Source organism: Aphis gossypii, chromosome 1 (assembly GCF_020184175.1).
Source record: "Aphis gossypii isolate Hap1 chromosome 1, ASM2018417v2, whole genome shotgun sequence".
NCBI classification, from domain to species: domain Eukaryota; kingdom Metazoa; phylum Arthropoda; class Insecta; order Hemiptera; family Aphididae; genus Aphis; species Aphis gossypii.
Window position 1 is genome coordinate 75,891,628 of NC_065530.1, and position 13,375 is coordinate 75,905,002.

At 29.4% G+C, this 13,375-nt stretch overlaps 1 protein-coding gene across 1 annotated transcript; it reads left to right on the forward strand.

Annotated features, from left to right (window-relative positions):
* Positions 1 to 6,935: 6,935 nt before the first annotated feature.
* Positions 6,936 to 12,897, forward strand: LOC114127456 (glutathione S-transferase 1-1). The gene is made up of 6 exons (XM_027991698.2): positions 6,936 to 7,103; positions 10,015 to 10,156; positions 10,242 to 10,300; positions 11,694 to 11,835; positions 12,364 to 12,528; positions 12,611 to 12,897. The coding sequence occupies exons 2-6, from the start codon at positions 10,016 to 10,018 to the stop codon at positions 12,752 to 12,754; spliced, it is 651 nt and encodes a 216-aa protein (XP_027847499.1). The 5' UTR covers positions 6,936 to 7,103; position 10,015; the 3' UTR covers positions 12,755 to 12,897.
* The last annotated feature ends 478 nt before the right edge of the window (positions 12,898 to 13,375 follow it).

A 13,375-nucleotide genomic window follows, 5' to 3' on the forward strand; every position in this document is an offset into this window, starting at 1 on the left:
TATTTGACTTTACGATTATTTTTATGACTTTATTTATTTATTTTTTAAAAATAAATATTGTCAAAATCCATGTGAATGTGTTAAATTATATTTGTGCAAAACAATGTACATAATATATAGAATCTATATTATAAAACATTTACATTTATTATTTGTAAATGTCAAAATTGTTTTTGGGTAGCAGATTTTTTCGGAATCACATTAAAAGCTCTGAAAACATGATTACTATTACTAATCATCTCCTAAAAATAAATATAATTGTTTGCTTAAGTATTAGTATTATGCATTTAACGTAGAAAGTACTATGGATATAAGTGTCAGCAAGTTTAAGTTGAATACTCAATAAAACTCAAGAATCAAGTGTTGAATGTTATTTGATTATTCAGAACAACAAATTGTTTTTATATTTTTGTCATAATTTTATTTCGAATCACGTTTTAATATAGTGACTAACGGACTTCAGGGACTATAAATCGGACCCGACAAACTTGCATAATCGACTCTGCAATAATCTAGTTAGTCCTTCAGAAATGTTCATGAAGTATAATATGTAATGCTGCATTAACAAACAAAGCTCTAGTTCTTAAATGGCTTTAATTTGTATTTTAAGATTTTAACTTTGATATTTTGTGCAAATGAATTAATACAATATATTTAAAAACGGTTAAATACCTCTATATTGAGTCTGCGGAGAACAAGTCTAGGTAAAAAGTACCAAAATACTTATTCATGTACAGTCAGTACTGATGACGTATTCGTTATTTTATTATTACTGTTCGATAGAGCTGGTCAGATTAGTGTGTGTGTAATGTAAACTGAACGTAAGTGTGAATATTTGTCATCGACTGCTATCCATAATAACACATTTATTTTTATTCTATATTGTTTTCACTCGAAATCCCATAGTCTACTTCTAATTTACAACTATACGGTATTTCTAAAAGTAATGAATCGTATGAATCGTATTAATTCATGATTTGGGGAGTAGGAAAAAAAGCGATTGAATTGGTTTTTTTTTTATTTCATTAACTATTTATTGTATTATATTATAAACTATTACTATTATGGTATAATTATGCAAATGATTAAAAATATGAATTTTCCCAATTTTATAAGCTAATAATTTGTATCATACTATTATTTTTATACAATGGTTTATTAACTGGGGACCGTATAATAATTATACCTATTATACTATATTTATTAATTATATCGACTTTTTTACCCTGTAGTCTGGGTTGTTTCCCATCTGGCATAAATTTGAATTTGTCCACACTAATAATTATAAGTCTCAACATTTTGCTTCAAAACCGTAGCCGGAAACGACCAGTGCTAACGTGGTCTTGCGTTCTGCTTAATATAATAATATACCTATACCTACATACCTATATATACGTTCTTTATATTGTTTTGGACCGTTGTCGACGCATCGTCTATGTATCCGTGAAAGAATCGGCGATAACGAACACGATAAAGTATGGAAATATTTGAAATTTTGAAATATGATTTTGGAAACGAATATTGTTCGTTTGAAAACGGTATTGACATACTAGGTAGATATTAATAATAATATTGTTTGTGTTCATTTTAACTCGGTATTATATAATACTCGGGACTCGATGAATGAACAATTTCAATTACATTTAGCGCCGTGTAGGTGTTAGTGTACCACTAAGTTAGGTACTGCGGCGATGTTTTCTCTGAATGTTTTGGTGTGTATCTCGGATCTCCTGTTTCGAATGCGTTTGCGAGAAGTAGCGGCAGTGGTTTATTATCGCGTTACATCGCCCGTACCGTACTAAACAAGCACTCGACGACGGGGTACGTATTCGGTTTCCATTTAAAATAAGAAATTGTTCATAACAATTTTCGCGCAATACGTTCGCATCGTAATAATATATTATAATAATAACGCGTATAATGTTATAAACCCACAGTATTGGAGCGGTTCTCGCTTGTTAAACCGAATAAGAAGCTTTTGTCTAAAAATCATATCAAATACCTATATAATAATAATAGTTAATAACATTCAAACCTACCGAGAGTTGTCTCGCGACGAAGAGTCGGATGTCTGTACACTGCAGAATCATATTATATTTAAATGCTGTTACGTACCTATTATTATTCGCAGTACCCATTCATAACGCGTAATTCGCCACCGGCATATTACGTTATAACGGCACACTTTTTATACTTTAAATTATAACTTTATGAATATATTAAACTCATCTGGAAGTATGGCCTACAAATTCAATAATAATATAAAAAAAAAAAAAAATCAACATCAACAAATTTCAGAATATAACACTAAGAAAATTATTAAATGCATCACCCTACATATATTTTTATAACCTATACAATACATTTGGATCTCGAGATGAAATCCATTCAAGATGATACAAAACTATTTTACAAACGTTTTTACAGCAGTTTTACCATCCAACCGAATACACGTGTAAAAAATCTGACAATCTCTAGAATTCCCGGTAATCCGCCTGCACATTTTTAACACAAGTTGTGTCTTGACCTGCTAGATATACCTACGACTTAAAAATCAATATCCCCCCTCCTTCATCATAAAAATGTAATCCAAAAATAGGGGTAAATGTAAACTCAACTCGGGATTTCTTTTTCTGATGTAAATTCGGCTCCGGAATAGCGGATAATAAAAAAAGTTGATTATAAACTCTGGCCGATAGTTTTCACCGATACAATAGGTATAGGTAATAAATTTGTCACAATTAATTTTTAAATTTGAAAATAATAAATGATGTACCTAGATGTATCTTAATCGTGGATAGTTGTTTGTTAATATTTTAACATTGAAGTATATCAATTCATTTTTATATTGAAATTTGGAAACAAAGTTTTAGTGCTATTTACATAAATATTACTAGGTATTGCATGTCGTCGTGTTTAATAAAATAGCTTTTAGAGGATAATAAAAATTGTCTCCTCATGGTTTACTCCGAGTTATAGATAATTTTAAACGGTCAAATGGTTTTCATAAAATATTATAAGGTAATAATTCATAAATTTGTGAGTCCACTTTTGATTATCCAAGCCGTGTTTATTCATATCAATAATTCTTACCTGAAAAGTATCGTGGCCGAATTTACAATTGCTCCGAAATAGGCATGTCGTCATCAACGTGTGACAAACTATTAAGTACCTATATAAATTACTTTTGATGAAAAATTCTTATTGTTCCTTCAAATAGAATTTAAATATTTTTTAGAAAAAAAAAAACATTTTATGTATATTATACGAGTGCCACTAAATCGTTTAATATACATAGTCATTTTCGGGTTTTTACAATTAGTTTTTTTAATGGACTGTAGTTATCCGTTTCCGATGCGTAATGTGCCAATTTTTAATGACGTCACATTTACCTATATAATATATAAATATTTAAATTTCTACCATGCTCACGCTAATGTATTTTTACGTAAAGGTTCATTATGAATACTTCATACATTATATTGTAGATATTAGGTTTAAAATATATAATTTTGCCAATAATGATAAGTTATTTTTTCGTATAATACTTCGCCAATGTTGATATTTATATTTATAATATTTTATAATATGTAATATTTAAACATGTCTGATATCTGCTATGAAATTGTTCGCTGGATATCTAGTTGTAAAATGTTTAAATAAAATCAAAGAAATAAATATAATTTCCGTGTTTTTATTATTTTAAAATTATTATTTGTTAGGTTGTGAGTAAAAACTAAAAATAATAATAAAGCCATAAAGGAGATAAAGTAATATTTATAATCAAACGGTCACATTGTTAAAATTATATTACATGAATACATTATAATAACACAATGGTAAATTATAATTGTTTCGGACTACAGCGATATGCAATTTGGTATTAGACATTTTAAAATAATTCTATGGTGTCGGACGTCGGTAACTTGATCGGGTCCGAAGGCGTCATTTAACATTATCGTGGACCGTTTCAAGGATGACTCGCGGGCTGAGCTAATGTTTGGTCATTCATTAAAAATATGACGTGTTAGATCAATAATGTGTCACATCTCGATTTAGTTATATTTTTCGATTATTTTTAATTACTTACTTACTTCATACAATAAAATAGATGCGTTAATAGATATATTTTATAACTTATACTCTTACATAATATTATGTAGAAATAATATAGTTTAGAAGTAGGTACTCACAAATTATTAATATAACAGTAGTTTAGTTTTTATTTCATAAGTTTCATTTATTCAGATTGCTAAAAGAATAGAATAATATATATTTATATTATCATATAAATATATTTATTATTATTAATTAAAATTTATTATCGTCACAGTTGTTACCATTAATTATATATACAGTGAGTGGGTTTTTATTCCTATATATTTAAATATTGTTTTATCTCACTCTCTTCAGAATGTAAACTAAAATATATTTTAGTTTTATATTATGTTCATTACCATAAAATAGTTAAAATTAAGTATTCCTACTCTGATAGTCTGAGTTTGTTATTATAATATACGACTGAGAGTAAAATATTTTATCATTCTTCATAACTAGTTAAGATGAATAATTAAATATTTTTGTACAGGTAAATCGATTTGAAAATAAACAATACAATTATTATCGTTTAACCGTGTACTTATATATACGTCACATAATATTATGTAGAACTCTATTAATTACCAAAGTCAACATAGGAATATTGTTATCAAGTAATTGAATGTTAGATATCAGTAATAGTATTTATAAGTATTTTTTTATATAGTCATAAGTATTTTTAATATTATGTACACGTTCTTGTACCATAATATGTTGCGAATACTAGTCTTATGGTATAATAATATTATACGTTTATTATAATCTAGAAGTATTATATTGATGCACACACGTTTCGTAATACCCCTCCCCCCAACTCATAGTACTGAGTGTTACGGAAACTTGAGATTTATCACGATTTTTTTAATGTATACCTTACTGTTATTGATTCATATGATTATCGACTGTAAGCGTGTTAATTTATTGTCAGTACAATAATATTTATTACGTGTGTGTAACAACAACAATATAATGTGCACAGTAAAAGTGTAACAAAACTATTAATAGGTATTCGTCCCACTACTCGTCTCGGAAACAAAGTTCACCACAACGATACAAGAAAGGCGTATACACCTACCCCCTCGTACATAATAACGACACACGTAGAAGTGAAAATATAATATACAATTTGTGGTTATGTAAGTCGCGTGTATGGCGTGCCCGTTCAGGTGTGTTCATACAACGACAGTCGACAATAACAACGCGACCGTCCGTTGGCCGATCAATAATGTCGAAAAAAAAAATATATATAGGCTTCCAAATTACGGAGGTGTGCTGTGAGGGTGTGAGGATTAGCGATAAAAGCTCGAAGGCCTTTGGCCACGTCGAAATTGATAGGTACACCGCGACCGGCTGTAGGGCATGACCGAATTTTCCGCATAATATATTATTACAATGTCACTTTGTAATGCACATTTTAAGTTTCGTTGGCAGGTACGTTGCAAAGAAATGGCATGAAGTGAAAAATAAAACGATATACGATGTCGTTTACCTACTCCAGACGTCGGAATATTATTATAATATAATAGTGATAGTGGTTTTTTGTTCCGATAATCATTTCTCCGTTCACTGACCGACCGTCCGAGACCTGGGTCGTTGTCGTAGTTCCGATATAATAAAATATATTATACATATAATAATTATTATTTTATTAACACGCGAATATGTAGCAGGATACTGCAACTATTTACTATAGATATAGCTAATAATATAGCTAAAGCACCATAAGTTAACACTCGACCAGTGCACATTTTTATCGTCTTTACTACGTTTATGTTTGAAATTTAAATGACCAAACCTATATATTATCTAATATCTATCATTAGTATACCAATTAATTTATAATATATTATAATATAGCACATAATATTTATTTATTATTGGCTATTATGCGTTTAGCATACGTTTCTGCCACAAACTATATTCGACTCTTTGATGTGTGATTATCAATGGTCACCGGTCGGTTGTAGACCACGAACAACGAACAATACCATCGGATAAAATAATAATTACTATACTGGCGTAGAACTCTATGCGTTATTGGTAGATTAACCGATGGAACGAATATAGGAATGTTCGGGTGAAATCGTTTATCTACCGAGTTCATTCATTTGGAATGATTCGTTCACGAACGACCCATCACTACGCCCGCGCATCTCGCCGATTCGAGTGCTTTTTTTATTATGATCACTACACAATATAGGTAGGTATGTTTGCCCAACATAAAAAAGACTTATATTATAATGCAAAAAAAAAATCCACTTGGACTCTCCCTGACTTTAAATCGGTTTGCAGATAAACACGAAATAACATGTACCATATCTCGACCATATTTTTCTCACCCATTTGACGGCTGTATTATTATTGCTGTATACCCACGCGAGGGTATAGCTGCTGCGAGTGGGTAATGTCGAGACGGCGTGTAGGCCCGTCTTCGTCGTTTCCGACTTGAACTTTCCGGCATCGCCCGTTCGTTCAACGGTCGCCAATTTTTTTTTTTATATCATACCTACTTAATACGTCTTATACGATATAAGGGAAAACCGGAGAATGATGCATATTATACCAGGTTATTTCCTCCTCCTTCTCCTTCTCATTCCATCATATTTTTCCTTTCATAGTTTTATTTCCATACATACCGAGTCACGATGACGTGTACAATAATTGTTGTATTTTACACAGAGATCACCAAGAATGAGTCATCTGCAGGAAAACTAAAATATTATAATATTATAATTATTGGAATACAACATTATATCAGTACGAAGCGATTAATATATGTATTCCTATTATTATATTGTAGTTGTTAATAAATAATTATAATACTTACGTATACATACGTAATGATTACTTGGCATCGGTGGAGGGGATTCGGCGAGGTGGGAGAAGTGCCCGATAAATATAACCGACAAGCCGGCACCGGCTCTAAACAGTCAGTCGTCATACACGCCAGTCGCTAACTATTTCAAATTCTTTTCTATCGTCAAAACTCGAACCGACCGATTCAGGTAAACCAAACTATACTAATACTAATTATAAATATATTATTTAAGTTTACCGACGAATTGTATTGCTATTTATTACTGTTGGCTGTTATTCGTTCAAGGGCAAGTCGAATAAGTGTTATTGGTTTTTTTTTAATCTATTTTGAATCCTATGTTTTTTGTCCATTTTTGGATTTGTACCAAATGAAAAAATTACTGAGAAATTCTCAGTAGTTTGTTGTGTATCTTTACTCGAGTAATACAGTTTCCGTAATTTTCTGAGATATTGCATAATGTATACTATATATCAATTAAAAAATATATTCTTTATAGTCTTCAAAGAACTTTATTGTAAAATATGTGCACTTAGCCGTCATTACTAATTAAAATGTATAAAAACCTACACAGTTTTTTTGTTATTGTATGAACTAAATAGTCTGATTCACAGAACTGACAAAACTTGTATAAATTCCATAATAAACGTTTGTTTGATTCATACTAAATTATTTAATTATTTTGTAATCGATGAATTATAATATTGGTACTAGGTATTATGCACTTTTAAAATTAAAATTTCCATTATTTTTTTATAAATATGATTTTAATTCTATTTGACCCTTGAGGATCGGAGACCGAAAAATTAGTACTAAAGACTCGTCTCTTTAAATAATATGTGAGTTATACCTATACTACTAGTCAGATGTTAGAAAAACTTAAATATTACGTGTTTTAGGTAATTATATAGAAATTTAATATACTAAAGCTATAAATATATTTTGTTCGTTAACTTTTATGGTTTTTAAGTATAATATAATATTTAATTAATTTTTTTTTTTTGATTGTGGGTTGGCGATGCCAAAAATAGTATGTTGTTTTAAAAAAAAAAGTGAAAGGACTCTATACTCAAGGCCATATTCGCTCAACGATAATACCGACAATTGGCCTTGCATAGTTATATTATACCTATCTGTTGTCAAACAATCGTAGACATTATAGTTAAAAACCACAATTATTATTATCGTAGTAATCCAAATTATTCAGGCCTGCGGGAATAGTAAAAATACACATTTCCTACCTGCTGATATTATTTCGATGCTATCAAAACAACTGGTAAAAATACTTTATTTTTGTTTGATATTTCATCAACAGTTTAATGAAACAAATAAAAGTTTTCTAAATTCGATTTATTTTGTTAATAAAGTTTTTTATTTTTACTGAATAACGAACAATGAATGTCTATCAAATTTTTTTTCTAAAAAACCCGTGGATAAATTATTATTAACTTTATTTGCATAAAACAATGTATGTTGTTTTTTTCAATTTGAATAAAAAATTATATACGTTTATTATTGCTGGTTTAAATTCTATTAATCCTTACAACAAGAACATAAATAGTTATAAATTAATTTCGGATGAGAAATCCTTGGAGACCGAAGTTTTATAGTATCCTTGAGTTTATCCTGGGTGTCCTTGTTCATACAAAATTATTTAGGCTCATTTAATATGAGTTTTATTTTTATTATTATAAATGATTTATGCGATGATAATTACTATATAAATGAACGTAATATTTTAATACCAACTTTTTGTGGATCGATTCACGAATTTTGAAGGTCTTTTTTAGTCATCCGGTAAAATGTAATACGTTTAATTAATTTATAATTTTGGTGGGATTAGAAATGTTGGAATCGACAGTTTTAAAATAAACAGCCAAAGTGTATAACACAACATTTTTAATTTATAACATGTATCTTTCTGTTTTAAAATATACTTTATAGCGTGTTGTACGGTTTCAAAAAAAAAAAATGTCCGGCTATTTTTCAAACTAACATTATTACTTGCGTGTTACTGACTATAGTCTTCAGTGGTTAGAAAAGTCCGAATGGTATTTATTACATTACGTGACCGTAGGATGGCCACGGTGCAAAAAATTGCAATTTGTATCGTTTCACCGCTACCGTAATTAATAATTAAAGGATATCCTGAGAGTAACAATTATTATTATAAAAAAAAAAGTTTATTAAAAAAACTTAAAAAATACATAAAATAATTGAAATAAAAAATAGCTTATAATATCATCTCTTGGGTCGTTGAGTTTGTTGCTAGAAAACTTCAGAGCTCGAGTGTAACCGGTTATTACCTGTATAATAGTATATGTATAGGTAGTATGTTATAGCTTGTAAGGTTAGTGCACTGCACCGTGTGCATTCCGTTGCAGAAATTCCGTAGCGTTGCACAGTCTGCACTGCAAGTTATGTAGGTATATTGTATCATATTATATTATGTTACATTTACAGACGGATGTTGTAGGGTTTAGTGGAAATAAATAAAACTCGACAGGTTCGACTTGCACTGAATTTTCATATCGACGCAGTCATGTTCTCACGCGTTCGACAGGATATTCCAAAAAGGGAACAAATAATGATTATTGTTCGTACAATAATAATTATTAAGTAAGGTTTGGGGTCCGTGACACGCGAAGCAACGGACGTTTTGTTGTTGTTGTTGTGCGTGCACTTGTATCGTCTTATTAACGATGGTCAGATTAAAAACACGAACGTTATAGGGTCGTTCTGAATATTTTGAAACATAGAGTACCTACCTACAAAATATATTATGTACTAGACTGTAAACTTATAAAATATAACGTTTGGATGTCGTCTTTAGGAAGTCTAATGGACCAACCATAATGAAATGCATTAGATAATTAATTAATTATATTATAATACCTAAAATGTATCTACCCATTCGATAAACTCGTAATCTCAATAATCTCATTGTATGCTGACCGTAGAGTGGCTTTATTAAAAGTAATTTTTAAACCCATTATAATTTTTGCCGTGATTCGATTTTGTTAATTATATTATGAGTAGCCATTATTCCAATACAAAAATGTGTGTCAATATAAAAACTCATTTTTACAATATTATTTTAGAATGCCGATCGACTTCTACTACACTCCCGGCAGCCCGCCATGCAGATCCGTTTTGCTGACTGCCAAAGCTTTGGGCTTGGAATTGAACTTGAAAACTTTAGATCTCCACCACGGTGAACACATGAAACCAGAATTCCTTAAAGTAAGTTTTCGAACGGTTGTTTTATTACATTGTATTGCATCACTCACGCTGTACATTAATAATTATAATCGTTGTTATTTTACAGATAAATCCTCAACACTGTGTACCAACATTAGTAGACGGTGACTTAGCTTTGTGGGAGAGGTAAGTTAAAGTTATAACTTGAATATTATAATATTTATTTATACGGTTTTAAATATCGAATTATATTATAATACACATGAAATAATATATTTGGTTTAGTGTGATGCGTTAATTAATATTCAAAGTTCTTCCGGCTAGTGATAAGATAACATACATTTCACGAAATAATAATATATTATCATATTTTAATTTTGTACTCTTATAAGTATTACAAGGTACTGTTGTTATATTGATGTAAATACTAAATAAGTTTAATCTGTAGGCTATAATATTATCGAATATTGTTTATTACTAAAATAATGATAAATGTATATTATATAATATATAGATTATCGAAGTCTTATTGGTCATTATAAACTTTAAAACTTGATTCGTTCATTATTATGTTAATTTAATATTAAATTACAACATTTTATGAGAGGATTATGTATAAAGTGCAGATTTAGTCTTATATTATATGGCTCTATGCATATTTAAAACCTGTAGAGATTCAGTGAAATTTATGTGATCATTTATGTTTAATACATACAACTTTTAAAGTTAATTTTACTTGGGATAGGTTTGATATATATATATACTTCACAGTTGAAATATTATTTTGTTTTCAAAACTGTTAGCTAAGTAAAATCAATTTAGTGATTAGTCAGTTATAAAGTTTTAATACAAGTCACAAGAGGTATATTATATTTTTTTTTCTGAAATAATTTTAAAATAAAAATAAAATTAGTCAGTTTATAGTGTATGAAATATATTATATTTAATATCTTAGATTAGTACATTCTATCATTCTATATATTATTATATTATGAATTACACCTTAGCTGTATAACTTGATCCAAAATAGTATTATTTCACTTATAACATATTATACATGATTTATTTTGTTTAGTTAAGCACATGTTTGATAATAATAAAAAAATATATTACATAGATTATAGACTAATAATATCCGTTTTTCACTCTTCCGGTAAATACAATTATATACCTTATGATATTAAAAGTAAATATAGACATTTTAACGTAATTCTGAGTGTATAACATGTATCTCCGTAATTTGTATTATATTAACTTTCAAAACGATTTATTTGTTCCGGTTGACTTATCATAATATTTCATTAAAGCAATCATATATATATATATAAATTATGTAGTAAACTAATATAATAATATTTATACTGAGCTGATCGAACAAATATTTTTGCAATGAAACCGCCATAACGTTGTGATTCGTAACCATTATTTCCGGAAAGCGATCACTCGATCTCGATCTTAAAATTGTAATAATATAAGACGAATTAGAGACTGTCGGGAGAGAGGAGCATAACACAGACTGTACCTAATAATAATATTATACTCAAATGACCGAACAATAATTAATACGTTTTTATTTCAGCCGTGCAATCATCGTGTACTTGGTTCAAGCTTACGGTAAAAACGATTCACTGTTCCCCAAAGACCCGAAGAAGCAAGCGCTGGTCAATCAAAGACTGCAATTTGATGTCAGTACCCTGTATCCGGCGTTCGCCGATCAATACGTGAGTCCAAAGTTACATAATAATATTATAACGACCAATTATAGTAACGGTTATTAATTTATCGTTGTCGTTTGACGCGATGATTTCCCGTGCGGTGTCTCTTTCCTTTCAGTACGAGCACTGAATACGTTTTATAAATAATTTAACACTCTACGCAGTATACAGTTTAAGGTCTACCGTTACCACCCATCATATTACCATCATATACCGTAGTATACTCTTAGGCTTGTTATAATAATTATGGCCGAGGTTCCAGAGGACTAATGATCTTAATTAATTTTTAAAAAAATATTTAAAAAATGGTTTTGTTACACGGTAAAATTATATGCTGAGGCCCATAGGTATTCACTTAAATCAAAAATTCAAGTATAGATAAGTAATGTTAGCGATTTATTCACAGCCCATATGCATAAATGTCTATAGAGTATAGGCATAGATATAATAAAATGCCTTATCGATGCGTTAACCTTTTATTATTATAAAATGGTTGAATTGAGACATAAATGGATTTTTTTTATCATTTCACAGTACCCGTGGATTTTTGCTGGAGTGCCGAAAAGTGATGACAAGGAAAAGAAAATCCACGATGCGCTTGCATTTTTGGAAATATTTCTGGGATCTTCCGCTTGGGCTGCCGGTGATTCAGTGACTGTGGCCGATATCGCTTTGGTTGCTTCCATTTCGACTTTTGAGGTAATTTTTAACTCGTTTATTTTACACATCAGTGCTATAACTTAGGTACACGTTTAACACGCGTCTTTCATATTTTCTTCAGGCTGTCGATATTGACTTGAAGAAGTACGCAAACATCTCTAAATGGTTTGAAAAGTGCAAGAGTACATTGGCGGGATACCAAGAATTCAATCAAAAAGGAATCGATGGATTCAAAATCATGGTGGCTAACCTCACCAAGAAATAGGCGTTTATATTTATTTACGTTTATTCCGATCAGATTTTGCGTTTCGTGTTTTGATTACACCATTTTTGTTTTACTCTATTCAATGGTACAATAATTATTGCTTTTTACAAATTTTAAATTATAAATACACACTTTTTTATTTACTTATGTGCATTTTTGTAAGTATATACTAAACGGTTCAACCTTCTTTTAAAACATAAAAATAAAAAAGTGATAAGAAAAAAATAATAATAAACCCGGATTTGTACAACATACACACGGTATGTTTTAACAACAGTTACTAACGAAGCATTATTTTAGTACCTTTCGTCTATCGATATCGTTTCATAATATATGATGGCATATCGGTTATCATATTGCTATATCGAATACTTTTAATATTATTATAGTTATTGGAAGAAATTTATTGATGATTATATTTTAAATTCGTGATAAATAGTTTTTATAAATTTATTAATTTTTATTATACTTAAACTTACAGAATAAAAAAAAGGTGAGCCACAGTACTCACGATAATTGTCTTGCTTGAAAATGAGTGAAACAATATTTTATATTACATTGTATACAAAATATGGCATATATCAAACAATGTTATGATATTTATAAAATGAATGACCATTA

What these genes read in the sequence shown, in the direction of transcription:
- LOC114127456 (XM_027991698.2), top strand. Translation starts at nt 10,016, where the DNA reads ATGCCGATCGACTTCTACTACACTCCCGGCAGCCCGCCATGCAGATCC. An exon ending in TGAAACCAGAATTCCTTAAA is followed by an intron (nt 10,157 to 10,241) that starts GTAAGTTTTCGA and finishes GTTATTTTACAG; the next exon opens with ATAAATCCTCAACACTGTGT. An exon ending in GACTTAGCTTTGTGGGAGAG is followed by an intron (nt 10,301 to 11,693) that starts GTAAGTTAAAGT and finishes TTTTTATTTCAG; the next exon opens with CCGTGCAATCATCGTGTACT.